The 14,804-nt window shown below is 39.2% G+C and overlaps 1 protein-coding gene across 3 annotated transcripts in view; it reads right to left on the reverse strand.

Moving 5' to 3' along the window:
• The window catches only part of LOC132820397 (nuclear protein AMMECR1-like), a 121,348-nt gene that overhangs the window by 25,475 nt on the left and 81,069 nt on the right, over positions 1 to 14,804 (reverse strand). For 2 of the 3 annotated variants that reach the window (XM_060832484.1, XM_060832486.1), the window contains exons 3-5: positions 4,693 to 4,807; positions 1,902 to 1,992; positions 1,587 to 1,683 (exon numbers count right to left, since the gene is read on the reverse strand). In XM_060832484.1, coding sequence (XP_060688467.1) covers positions 1,587 to 1,683; positions 1,902 to 1,992; positions 4,693 to 4,807 — 303 coding nt within the window. Of the gene's footprint in view, positions 1 to 1,369; positions 1,445 to 1,586; positions 1,684 to 1,901; positions 1,993 to 4,692; positions 4,808 to 14,804 lie in introns of those variants that run through there. The other variant, XM_060832485.1, reaches the window with a different exon arrangement.

Below are 14,804 nucleotides of genomic sequence, written 5' to 3' on the forward strand. Positions count from 1 at the left end.
AAATTTCCCTAGAGATCTCAAATGAACAATCTTTAACTGGTTGAAGTTGTGTGCAGATGTTGCGTATCAATCCAGTCAAACTGTCCAATTTGATTTACCTACAATAAGTCTTCATTTCTGCTTCAATGGATTACCCATCAGGCTTTACCTGGACACTTTACAATATTTTTGTTCTTGCGTTTCATGTGTGTGTTACCTCTGGTCATTACACTTTCCTGTTGAAAATGCAGACAAGGATGGGCCAGTATGGAATCAAGGTCCAACTCATGTCATGTATCAGAAAGAAAGGACATTAATGTTTCTAATTGCAGGAAGATAGCTTTCTTTCTTTTGAATATTAGCAAAAGTCTACTTATCAGAAACTGATACATTGTTAAAAATTAATTTTTCATGAGCTAATTTTTTGTAGTGAGAGTTTAGAGATATTTTTCTAATCAACCAAAAGGCACACCAAAAGGAATTTGACAGAAAAACTTATTGTCTCTCTCACACACACATACATATCAAAATATACTGGCAGAACTCATGCCACATAGATAGCTATAAAGCAAAAATCACTTCTGCAGTCAGTGGGAAAGTCAACACCAATGATGCAGTTTCCCAGCATACATCTTGACAGCCCTCATCTTCTGCTGGTTAAAAAGGTCCTGCTGAAACTGCTCAGGCAAGTTACTTCTTTAAAATGAAAACAAAGCATGCCTGCTTTGCTGTGACAATGAGCTTCTATATTATTTTGACCAATGAGACTATTTCTTTATCAGACATTCTCTCAGGAACTAAAGCAATCCTAATGTGTTTATATTTAAATACTCAGGTTTTGCTTCAAAAAGGTATAGCATGAACAGCGGGTTTTTTTTTCTAACTGCAAAAGCTCAAAAACGTATTGTTTTAATGCAGGCATTGTTTTAAAAATAATTTATTGCAATCAATCAGTTTCTTTTCTTGAATTCTTTCTCCACTTTAGTTGTCATTGTTTTGGATTTGCGAAACTCTTAATTATTGTGGGGAGGCATTAGACAAGAGGCAAAAAATAAGCAACCCAACTTACTGACAACTTCATGGGACAGAAGCAACAATTATATTTTTAAGTGAGTCAAAGTATGTTGGTCAGAGAAATAATGTTGTTCAGAAATATTTTTGTACTTTAAGCTTGGATATTTGGGGTTGTCACATTTTATTTAGCATTAAAAGTTCAACTACACAGAATTTTAGATAGTTCACTCTAGCACATCAAGACATGAAAATTTGAATAAATATCACTAACCAAGTACTAAAAGTATATTTACTCTTGCAATCTTCTAGAGTAAGAGATTTGTAAAAGTAGATTCACGCAGATCTTAAACTATTTATTTTCTAGGAGTCCTTGCTGTTCAACAATCACTGCAATGGTCCTCAAATGTTACCAGTATTGGAATTGTTTAAATGGGGCTCCAAGTAGGCAAGCCTAATGTAAAAGGAGTGAAACAATTCAATAGCTTTTTGAAAATGTGGTTAAAAGCACATTAAAATTGTTCTGCTTTAAGTAAACTAGATTTGATTGAATTTTCTGAATTTAACAGCTGATGAATTTGAGACAGTATATTTACCTAGTCAGTTTAATTGTCTTCCTGAAGTCATTCGTGATGGGAGGCTTGTAACCTCCCTTTCGTAGCAAGGAATCTATGGTTTGAATGTGGTCCCAACCTGTAGAAAATTACAAAGGTGAGATCTTAAGCCATGGAAGAAAATTTACCTTTATTACTCAAGCACAGGATACAGGTTGCAAGCCAGTCACTATTTTTCAAATAAACATTTGGAGTCATGCGGTAAATGTTAAATGCAGAAGAACAGACACTACAAAGTTACTTTAATTGGACAAGAGGGAAGTCCGTGTTATACTGTACATAAAGCACAACATTGACCTTGCTCCTTCGCAACCTCCGGCAGGTATGTGGCGGTTCGTTTTGATCCTTTTTCATTGATGAATTCTATTCTAATGCCATGTACACCCACCTGGAAGAAATTGGCAGCTTCATTAGAATGAAATATGCAAAAATTAAGCTACAAGGCTTCGGTATTTTGTTTAGACTTGACCTTCCCAAGGATAACCATTTTTCTGAGAGATGACTTTTCTTAATACAAATTTAATCTCCAATGCAGGACCAATCAGCAATACAATACTGCTCAACGAAAGGCAATTCAAAAAATGAACTATGAAGTCAGGTTAAATCCTAATGGAGGAAGTTAAATAAAGTTTTGGAGAATAAAAGTAACCAAAACGGTGAGACAAAAAGAACAGAGGAATTGAATTGGAATATAAAGCATAGCCATGGAGATAAACGACTGGTGTCTATCTTGAAGACCGAATCACAGAATACACCAGCTCTATTATCTAATTCAACTTCATGATCTAGTGCCAATTTCTTGCTTTTCCCCCATATCCCATCACACCATTCCTGTCCAAAAAAACCTATAACCCTTGTGAATGTTGACACTATTGTGGTAAACATTGGTAAATTGAAATAAAAAGCTTTGTTGCTGTATTAAGTTGAAAGGAGTTGCAAAAGAGAGCCACAATCTTCACTGAACTGGAAAATAATACTAGCTTCTAATGTTTGATCGAAATCGTGGAAATTTAATGCTAACCGAATTTGCTGGGTATAGCAGTAAAATGATCAAAAGATAATGCAAGGATCAATGCAATTTCAGGGTTTGCTTGGACAAATGCCAAAACAGGCATTGGTATATACATTTCTAAACATGCTGTAAACATGCAGAATATCTTAACTAGCATTTATGATAATAGGGAATCAGAAGAGCTACAACATTGATGCCAGAATGGATTAAAGTCACTAAGTTCACAAGGTTTAGACAGCAAACTACATTTCTTTCATTGTTTTAATTAATTTGAATCCCAAAAGTATGATAACCATTTACTCATTTTAAGCGATCTCTGAAGAAAAAATCATTCATGGGATCCGAGAGTCACTGGCTGGGCTAGTACTTATGGCCCATCCCCAGTTAGCAATAAAGCATATTGCTGGAGCTTTGGAGTCACATTCAGATCAGACCAGCAAGGATGGCAGATTTACATCCCTGAAAAGGACATTCCTGATCCAGATAGGTTTTCCCAAAAACACGTGGTTATGTAGTCAGAGGGTTGCAAGACTCCAGAACTCTTTACCCCACAAAAAGCAGTACAGGCAGCGTTTTGGCTATTTTTAAAGGCAGAATTAGATTAACTCCTGCCTCATAGACAAGGATTAAGGTTATCAGATATAGGCATAGATGTACAGTAAAGGCCACAGTCAGATAAGCAAATATCTTGCTGAACAGCAGTGCAAGCTTGAGGGGCCAGTTGACCTACTCCTGGGTCTTTCTTTGCACATTACTTTCAATTCTATATTCTGACAGCCTCTGCACTTGACAGGTTGTGAAATTAATATTGGACAAAACAAATTCACAGAGTTAACAAATGGGAAGGTCGAAGCAATTGGTTTTTCCCTTTGTTATTCATACTGCTTATTTTCACTGACCCACCCTGTGTGCAATCTTGATGATACATGAGTCTGATGAGATTTGAGCCTATCAAAAGTCACTCAGACCCACTCGCACACTACTATCTGCTCGGTATTTACATTGATTAATCCACAACTAAAACCCTTTTCAAGTTCACTTTTCAAATCAAAATTCTGTGATCCCAACTTTCCACCCTGCCTACTCCCTATAAAAGCAATGTGCCCAAATTTTCATGCACTGGATTCCATCGTGCCCTAAATATGCCTTGTGCAATACTTTTTTTAGAACAAGTTCTAATCACATTTCATCCACATCTCTGCAGGTTCATCCAGCTTTATTTTTCTCGTAAACATTCCATTCCAGATTCTTTGGTTTGAATCACCTAATCATTTCTTCATTGCCATTTTTCTAAATGTATTTATGCTCCTTTGAAACACTGTACAATGTTGAATTCACATTAGAAATGCAAGCTTCAATTGCACATTTGGCTATCGTATTATGCCTTCAATAACCTCGGAATTTGAAAATTTCAAGATTAGAACAAAGTCAATTGAGAGCGAAATCAAGTAGCATATTTTCCATTCAAAAATGAGAAATCTGGAACATTCATATAAACAGCCATGAAAGCTGGATCAATTGATCAAGTACAACAGATGTTTAATTAAGGGCGTCATGAGATATGGTGGAAGTCAGATTAATGCTATCGAGAATTAGTGCAGTTGTGATCCAACAGGCTATCTGATCCCTCTGGTTTCTATTTTCCACCTGTAGTATAATTTATTATTTTTTAAAAAAGTTCTGTGATGCAAAGTGTCAACAGAATTGAGGCTGTTTGAGAGTGACGCAGTGATGTTCAAACTCGTCTGCACTCCGAAATACACAGCAAAGCTAGACTTGCCAAAAACAAAAAAAGGAGTAAATACATAATTTACATGCATGGTTATGGGGTGAGTCAAGTATGCCAGTAAGCAAAAGTCCATCCTCCTGCCTAGGTGGGATACAATGGCTTCAAATTCTTGAGAAAAAAAAACTCCAAGATTTCCATTAAACTACTTAAAAGAAAAACAAATTACTGTTTGAAAATTGCTGCCACAACCTCAGGAGAATGCAATTCAGTTATTTTGAAGTACATTAGGATAAATTTAAAGCATTAGCGTTTCTAGGATTTACAGATACAGTAAAAAAGTTACTTACCTCCCAATCTAGATAGTCCCCAACATCTTCAAAGTTGGTAAGAAGAGACACCGAACAAAAAAGCCGTGGTAGTTCTTCCCTCGTCATTGGAGGAAAGCGACTGTCTTTAAGGGCACTACAGGAGATAGAAAAAGCCCTTGTTGAAACTGAAATCCAGACCATTATAAAAATCATGAATTCATTGACCTGGATTTCACATTTGGCTGCCAAACGACAAGAAGAGTGTTGCTTGATCTGTTCCTTTTCTGATATTAGGTTCAATATATCAAAAGATCAACTCAAGGGATCTCCAGTGGTAAGCAACACTAGCTGCCTACTTACTAGATATCATTAACCACATTCAAGAAAATCACAGATAGCGGACAAAGTAAAATGCATCAACTATCATTTGGTTTAATGGAAATAAATTATTGGGATGTCTGTAGGATAGAAGCTGAAATATTAAGCAAACTCAAAATGAAGCAGCATTTATGATGTAGGTATTTTTCTTTCTATTAAAATGAAATGGTTTTTCAAGGCAGAGGGGTTTTTCAGCAACAATAATGATGCTTCGAATGCCATTAAGAATCCAGTTGCATTTCAGCCAACAAGATGAAACTTTTTCAATGGTTCTCACAACAAGGCTGTCTATGGAGTTTGCACGTTCTCCCAGCGTCTGAGCGAGTTTCTTCCGGGTGTTCTGGTTTCCACCCGCAATCCAAAGATGTGCAGGTTAGGTGGATTGGCTATACTAAATTGCCACAAGGCATTCAGTGATGTGCAGATCACATGGATTAGCCATGGCAAATGCAAGGTCATGGGAATAAGGTGGGGTCTGGGTCTGAGTGGGATTCTCTTTGGACAGCTGAAAGGCCTCTTTTCTTCAAAATAGCATTTTGTGATTATAAGGCTAACAGTATAAAATAACACTTTCTTTCAGAAGTTCAGTGAACTCTATTTGATTTCAGTCTACAAAGATTTCCCTTGTACACCCTACAGATGATGACAGAATCTCAGACTTCTGGGTTTAGTTTAACTGCATGTGCATTTGCAGACGCTGCAATCAATCTCAGAAGCAATGAGGGAACCAACGCATGGCTACTCCTAAATCTGATCCATGATTCTGTAACTTATTGTGTATGTGGAATTTTGAGAAACAACACATACCAGAATCATCAGGCACAGGCATTAAACTCAGCCTTCAGAGTAAGTGACTGAGTTACAATACCAAGATAACATGTTGCTCACAACTTTCACGTGTTCTACAGTTTCCAAGAGATACAATAGCACAGCCTTTGCAAAATTCTACATTTGGCCATAAGTAATAGTATGTTCATAAAATTTATATTAAAAAAGTGTATATTTCTCCCATTACTTTCATGAATTAGAACGTAATTTTAAAAACAGAGTTTAAACCTTCCCATACACTTTGAGGACTTGCACCAAGCAGCCTGGACAGGACATACAGGTTATTTACTTTTATAATTTACTGCATAGTATATTGCACTTCATTGATAAATTAAAGCACTGCTATTCCAAGTAATTTAATATGTTATAACACACCAAATTGAGTACCATCATGAGTTAAAAATATAGATCACGAATTTCAATAATTTCTTACATTCTAATATGCAGTATATAAATACATAAAGAATTAAAAGGACATCTTGTGATGACAGGTGTGGGATTTCATCAACTAAAACATGCATATCAGAAAAGATCTTTCTATTTTAAATGGACAGATCATTAGAATGGATTGCTGACTTCTCACTGTTTCAGAAACAGTCACATCTGGGATACAATTTACGAAATGGTCTCTTATTTCGATTAATACAGCTACTTGAATTTTGGCTGTTGATAAAGGTTGAGATGACAATGAGATCTGACCTTGGTTCAGAGGGTTAACAAGCAGCAGCAGTTTGGTTAGAGATAAGAGAAAGCAATGAAAGTCACTGACAATAGCTGTACGGTAGGACAGAACATAAATTAAGTCATAATGAAAACTTGTAAGAAAGATACTGCAATATTCGTGAGATTTTAAACTTCACATAGGATCAATGAAACAAATTGGCAAAGGCAACTTGGGAGGATAAGTTCATAAACAGTATTCGGTTTCTTAGAAAAATTATTTTTGCAACACGTAGACACATTTTAGGACCAAGAGGGAAAAAAAAAACAGCAGCTCTACTGCTAAAGACCAGATTATGTGTCACACACTGGAGGGTCTAGAAATAGAAGGTAGTTAAACAGGTGTGTGTGTGGCTAGATGATACAGAAGGACAGATGCAATACCATAGTGCCCATACTTGCCAGCTCAATGCCCTTGTAGGACAGATGGCTTGTGCAATTGAGGAGGGTTTGAACTAATGTAGGAAATGGGAATCAAATGCAACATTAGATGGGAAAAACATGGTGCACAAAGGATTGGGAATGTCACAAGGGGCACTAGATAATACTCTAACAAGAAACAGTACAGGCATTAGGTAATAGTCAAAAGGTAGGGGAAATAATAAGTTCTAAATTAAAATTAAAGTGTAAGTACGTGAACATAGGGAAAGTGATAAGTATGATTGGTGAGCTGCTGGTTTGGACAGACAAGTGGGAATAGGACATTACTACAATACCAGAGGTGTGGATCAAAATGCCGGTAGAACTACATTCTAAATAATTTTGAATAGATGATGCTTAGGAAATATGCAGAAATAAAGGAGAAGGGATATCAATATTTTGAAACATAGGACAAAAGGGGGGGTGGTGCAAGAGAAGACCTGGTTCTAGTAAATTAGAATTCAAGTTTGCTCGGCAAAGACCATCATTGTTCAATTTTGACATTAAGGGTGTGTTTAGGTACAGTCCCACACGGAGAAAAAAAGCAAAATAAGCAAACCCAGACCTTCCTAATGGCAAAACTCAGACAATACGCTGAAATGAGAAAAGGAAGCCATGACAGATGCCAGGTTGATAATACAAACCAGATCAAGGATGAATACAGGAAATTCAGAGGGAAATGAGAAAAGTAATGGGTAGTTAAAAAGGAGAGAGAATAGACAGATAGTTAAGAGGAATGCCATAAAAAAACTTTAGGTATACAAATAGCAAAAAAATAGTAGTAAAATAAATGGTAGCGTCAATTGCAGGTCAAAATCAAATTTAAACCTGAGGCAAGGGTCATTGTGGACTTGGTAAAGAGTACTGGAAAATCTTCACTAAGTACAAAGATATTGTCAAAGAGTCAAGGAAGGTAATTGAGACACTGGATTGGTTAAAAATTGATGAGAGGACACTATGGAAAAGCCGTCTGTAACCAAAGTTGATTAACCCTGTTGACTTATCAGATCTATCAAAGGATATGGAGGCAAGCAAAAGGAGAAATTGCAGAAGCACTGGCAATATTCTAATATTACCTAGATACAAAGAATATATAACTACAAATTGTACAGATCTTTAACATGGGGTCCACCTAAAAAGCTGTAGTTAAATGGGTAGTTACTTCAGTCCTCTTATTCTTACATAAGAATGAGACTTTTGGAGCAGGTAGAATTTGAACCAAGACCTCCAGCCAGAGTTTAGGACACACCAACTGCGCACCAAGACCCTCAGTTAAATGGGTTTATCAGTGACATTTTCTAACGAACATGTTCAGAGATGATATTATATACATCTTCAGGGGGACGGACTTGAAACCGAGCCTCCTAACTCAGAAGTAGGGATACGATCATTGCATCGGTCAAATGGGTACTGAATAGCTTTCAAAAAGATCACCTGGATAAATGCAATTTATTCCGATAAATAAAGTTTAGCTAACTCGATTCACCTTTTTGATGAAGGCGTAGAGAGGTTTGAAGAAAACTACATGGACTCTAATCTTAAATCACTCACCACATACATGCCCTTCTCTTACCTTATAACCATACTCCTCCTGTATCTGCACTTGGAAAAGCAACTATTCCCTCCCTCCTTTTTACTTCCAACATCTTCAAAGTTTCAACTATATTACTATTGGTCCTCTATTGTCCACAACATTTCTGCAGCAGATCGTTACTAAAACTCATCTCACCACCCCTTTGAAAACCTATTCATAAGAATACAGAATTTGTAAGTAGGAAGAGATCATTTGGTCCTTGCTCCACTCTTAAATACAATGATGATATGAATCCCTTCTCTCAGTTCCATTCTTATCTGTGTAATCACAGCTAGAGAGATTTTTCCCTAGATGTTTCACTTCTTGCTCCTATACCATTATCTCGAGCTTTCCTCAAGGATCATTTTCTTGACTCTACTCTCTGGAGTTCCTCAGTGTAGATTTGTTTTAAATCAACCTATTCAAACAAGTTATGAAACATTTCTAGCGTAGGTGGGACTTTAATTCTGACTTCTGACCTTGAGATAGGGACACTACCACCACGTCACAAGAACTCCCCAGAATTTCTCCGTGTGGTGCACTAGACCCACAATCTTCAGCAGCTTCATCAACGACCTTCTCTCCATCAGGTCGTCAAAACAGGGTATGCATGGTGCTAATTGCACAATATTCAATTTGACTCCTCAGATACTGAAGCAGACCACACCCATATGCAGCAAGACCTGGGCTGACAAGTGAAAGTAACATATATGCCAAACAAGTACTAGGTAATGAGGCTCTCCAACAACAAGGCATAATAGTAGATTCTCTTAGATGTTCAAAAGGCATAGACTTCAGAAGTCCTCATTATTAACATCCTGGTGTTTACCATTGACCTGTATCAGCTATATAAACACTGTGCCTACAAAAAAAAAGTCAGAGGATGGGAGTAACACATCTCTGGATTCCCCAAAGACTGTCACCATCTACACAGAACAATTGAGAAATGTGACTCTAAACTCTCCAACTGTCTGAAAGGGTGCAGCCTCAAAAAGCACAACACCATTAAAGACAGTATCCAAGTTGACTGGCATCTCATCCATCACCTCCTTCAAAACACAAATAGATCAGCTATGATCTCAATGGACGGCATTGCGGGCTTGCAAAGCGGAAAGGTGCACTTCAACTCCCATTCATCATCTGTTCTTCATTCACTCCCTTAGTAAGCACCAGCTAGTAACAGAACTTGGTAAAACCTATAAGAATGCACTGCAGTAACTCACCAAGCGTCCATCAACAGGCCATTCCCAAACCTGTGACTTCAACAACCCAAAAATGGTCATGGGCTGCAAATGCATGGGAACATCACCTGCAAGCTCTCTCCAATTCATGATCTGGAACCATACTGCCATTCCTTCATTGTCACTTGGTCAAGATTCTTGAATTCCTAATTGCATGATGGGTGCCCCGGCATTGCAAAGACCTTAGAAGTTCGAGACTGCTCATCATTATCTTCTTCAGGGAAATTGGGGATAGGCAATAAATGCTGGTGTAGCATTCTATGTTCATACCACGTCCTCTGAATGAATTTTTTTTTTAAATGCTCTCATTTTCACTGCTTGAGAAAGCATTTGAAAGGATAGCAATAGTTTTCACAAATACTCTGGCAAAAGTCAGCTCTACTTGGGCGGCACTGCTGCATCACAGCACCAGAGACCCGCCTCAGAGACCCGTTCAATTCCCGCCTCAGGCGACTGTCTGTGTGGAGTTTGCACATTCTCCCTGTGTCTGCATGGGTTTCCTCAGGGTGCTCCGGTTTCCTCCCACAGTCCAAAAATGTGCAGGTCAGGTGAATTGGCCATGCTAAATTGCCCATAGTGTTAGGTGAAGGGGTAAGTGTGGGGGAATGGGTCTGAGTGGGTTGCGCTTCAGCGGGTCAGCGTGGGCTTGTTTCCACACTAAGTAATCTAACCTAATCTTGAAACCTCCACTGTTGCTGAATTAACATATCAAATATGCTAGTGTAAAAGTCAAACTTTTTGAACTTTAAGGTTAAATTTATGGGGTCAACTATTACATGGATAATACTTTTGAGGGGCTGAAATTAATGCTACAGTCTAAAATCCCACATCATTAGCAGAGGCCCAACTGATCTCTAAATGAATAAAGAAAACAAATTACAGTAATTACTGGATTAAGACAACAGAAACAAAAATGAATTAGTAAGTTTTTATATACAAAAAGAGAAGTGAAAATATAATGTGGCTATAAATAAGTACATGTCACAACTTAAATTAAACATGTCAAATAAAAAGTGCACTAAAATCCTGCAAAATCATACTGTTCAATATCTCCTACACCCAATAAGGCTTCATACTCATCAGCATGAATGATATTGGATGGACCCTCTTCATCCTGCTGAACATCATTCACTTCATGTATGTCATCCCATAGATAACCATCCTCTGCACAGTCCAATGCATTCAAAATCCCTCATTTCTTGAATGATTTGCAAATAGTATCAGCTTTTATTTCCTTCCATGAATCAATAATCCATTCACAGATCAGTGACCATGATGGTGACTGCATGCTTTTTCTCCATCCTGCACCCAGTTATTCCAATTCATTGTCATCATGTCCTTAAATGGGTTATTGACACCAACATCTATTGGCTGAAAAACACTTGCAGGCCCGCTGGAAACTACAACTACATCAGTGTTGTGTGATCGGATGTTATCAACAACATTCTTCACACGTAATCTAAACTAGTCCCAGATGAGCAAACAAACACTCTTCCTTGCGTGGTCCACCAGGTAGTAAATTCCCAACTTCCTTTATCCATTTTCTACACCTACCTTCATCCATCCAGCCTTGTGGGCGCATATGGACAACAATTCCTTTTGGAAATTTCTCTTTAAAAACAGCCATCTGTTTTAATCTAGTGCCATCAGCCATACAAGAACGAACTAAAATAAACCTATTTATCCCAGTGGTTCTCACCAGTACTGCTTTTTGTCCTTTTTCTTTCACAGTTCGATTCTCCAGCATGTAACTCCAAGAATAACAGGTGTTTTGTCCATGTTTCCAAGGCAAGGATAACTTGTAGCCCTCCTTCTGTTGATTTCAGATTACAAACTGGTGAAATTGTAACAGTAGTAACCTTCTAAAATAAGGGATTAACCTTTACATGAGATTGACTTTTACTAGACTGTATATCCAACATTCAGTGTGAGACGTGCAGAAATTTCCTCCAATTCAATACTGTAAAGGCTGAAGTCATTACTTACAATTGTAACTTGAAAGTTTGTAACTGATTCTCTTTCTTGATAAAAGTCTGAGGTTAACCTACTATGTCTACTACCTTGGTGTCACATCTGACCAAGACGATCTTCTGACCTTCTATTCATGCCATCACTAAGACTGCAAAATTTCCACTATTAAAAACATAGTGGAAGTCAGACAATCTCAATTCATCAGCTGCTAAGCCCTCATTCATTCCTTTATTACCTCCTGACTCAACTATTCCAATACACTCTTGGGTGAATTCTCACATTTGTGCCTTTATAAACTTGAGGTAATTCACAACTGCATTTGTGGCATCTGAACTTAGAATAAATTCAATTCCCCATCACTGAGCTTGCTGTCCTACACTGGATATCCAGTAAAAGTCATACTTTCTAAATTTGCTGCATTGTTCAAGAATTCTTTTATGTCTGTCTTTGCCCAATCACACCTCTAATTCCCCCCAGCTCCCACACACCACCAAGCTACCTGCACTAATTCTGACCTCTTGCAACATCACAAAAGAAAGAAAGAACAGCAAATAGTAAATCCTATATACCTACATATATTTTATAGTTCTCAATACTTAGAAATGAAGAAATCACAGCTACATTTTGAAGTATGAAACTGGTTACCATTTGAAATCAACCGGCCAGCACAAAATGTTATTAAAAACACCTCTATGCAGACAAACATGTAGCACACAAAGTCCATAGTCCCGGTCAATAAGTTGTCTGTCAAAGAAAACTACAACCATGTCCCCTTCTCAAAAAAGTATTAGACAGCACTAATCAAACATACTACCACAGACAGGATTTAATTCCTCGAGATGAGGCAATTTGGCTCGGATATTCGTGACAAAAGTGCTTATCCAAAGAAATATCTAAAAGTATCATAGGTGACAAAGATAATTGATGAGAGAAGTGCCATAGATGGAGTTTATATGGACTTTAGGAACACATGGCAGATTGGTATAAAAACTAAAAAAAACATTCTGGATTCAGGGTGGGCTGGTTAGATAGATACAAAACTGGCTTGATCATAGAAGACAGAGGGTAGTGGCGGAAGGGTATTTTTCAGAATGGAGACTGTAAGCAGTTGTGTTCCACAGGTTACATTCTTAGGTCCTCTGTTGCTGCACCTTCCCCTGCAACCGCAGGAAATGTAAAACTTGCGCCCACACCACCTCCCTTACTTCTCTCCAAGGCCCCAAGGGATCCTGCCATATCCGCCACAAATTCACCTGCACCTCCCCACACATCATCTATTGCACCCGCTGCGGCCTCCTCTATATTGGGGAGACGGGCCGCCTACTTGCGGAACGCTTCAGGGAACACCTCTGGGACGCCCGGACCAGCTAACCCAACCACCCCGTGGCTCAACACTTCAACTCTCCCTCCTACTCCACCGAGGACATGCAGGTCCTTGGACTCCTCCATCGGCAGAACATAACAACACGACGGTTGGAGGAAGAGCGCCTCATCTTCCGCCTGGGAACCCTCCAACCACAAGGGATGAACTCAGATTTCTCCAGTTTCCTCATTTCCCCTCCCCCCACCTTGTCTCAGTCGATTCCCTCGAACTCAGCACTGCCCTCCTAACCTGCAATCTTTTTCCTGACCTCTCCGCCCTCACCCCACTCCAGCCCATCACCCTCACCTTGACCTCCTTCCACCTATCACATCTCCATCGCCCCTCCCCCAAGTCCCTCCTCCCTACCTTTTATCTTAGCCTGCCTGGCACACTCTCCTCATTCCTGATGAAGGGATCTGGCCCGAAACATCGAATTTCCTGTTCCTTGGATGCTGCCTGACCTGCTGTGCTTTAACCAGCAACATATTTTCAGCTCTGATCTCCAGCATCTGCAGACCTCACTTTTTACTCTGTCGTTTATATTGTATATAGATAATCTGGAGGAAAATGTGGGTGGTCTGATTAGTAAATTTGTAGATGACAAAGTTTTGTGGAGCTGCTGATAGTGCTGACTATTGTGAAAGGATACAATAGAATATAGATAGATTGGCAACTTGGGCACAGAAATGGCAGATGGAGTTAAATGTGAGATGCATTGGAGGTATGAATTATACTAAAAATGGCAGAACCCTTAGAAACATCAACATAGACAGATCTGGGCATGCAGGTCCACAGTTCCCTTAAATTGGCAACACAGATGGCCAAGGTGATTAAGGCATATGACAATGCTTGCCTTCATCTGCCAGAGCACGAGTTGGCAAACTATGTTGCAGCTATATAAAATCTTTGCTAGGCTATATTTGGAGTATGGTTAGAAACAAAAAAAAATTGCGGATGCTGGAATCATAAGTAGACAGACAGGAGGCTGGAAGAACACAGTAAGCCAAGCAGCATCAGGTGGCGAAGTCAACGTTTTGGGTGTAACCCTTCTTCAGGACTGGAGGTGAATGCAGGGGGAGTTGCAGATAAAGGGGGTGACGGGGCAGGGAGGTGGAGTGGGGATAGGTGAAGACAGGCAGAAGGTACGACTTGGTTGGTCAATGGGGCCAATGAATCCAGTTGGTCGATGGGAGGAGTGGAAGGGGGAACTCATTCGAATTTGGAGAATTCATATTTGAGTCCTTCAGTGTTTAGGCAGCCCGTGCAGAAGACGAAATGTTGTTCCTCCAATTTGCAGTTTGGCTCATTGTGGCAATGAAGGAAGCCAAGGATGGTCATGTCGGAAATAAAGTGGGATGGGGAATTAAAATGGGCAATGGTTGGGAGGTCTGATCAGCCATGCAGGCCTGGCTGAGATGCTCGGCGAACTGTTCCCCAAGTTGACGTGTGGTCTCCCCGATGTAGAGAAGACATCAGGAGCACCCGATGCAGTAAACTAGGTTGGAAGAGAGGCAAAACCTATGTCTCACCTGGAAGGACTATTAAGGGCCCTGGATAGAGGGCAGGGGGGTGGTGTACCGGCAGGTTTTGCATCTTTTCCGGTTTTGGGGGTTCAAGGATGGTGTGAATGGCAAAAAACCAAGGACTGTTGAAGGGA

This window comes from Hemiscyllium ocellatum, chromosome 11 (assembly GCF_020745735.1).
Source record: "Hemiscyllium ocellatum isolate sHemOce1 chromosome 11, sHemOce1.pat.X.cur, whole genome shotgun sequence".
Lineage (NCBI taxonomy): Eukaryota > Metazoa > Chordata > Chondrichthyes > Orectolobiformes > Hemiscylliidae > Hemiscyllium > Hemiscyllium ocellatum.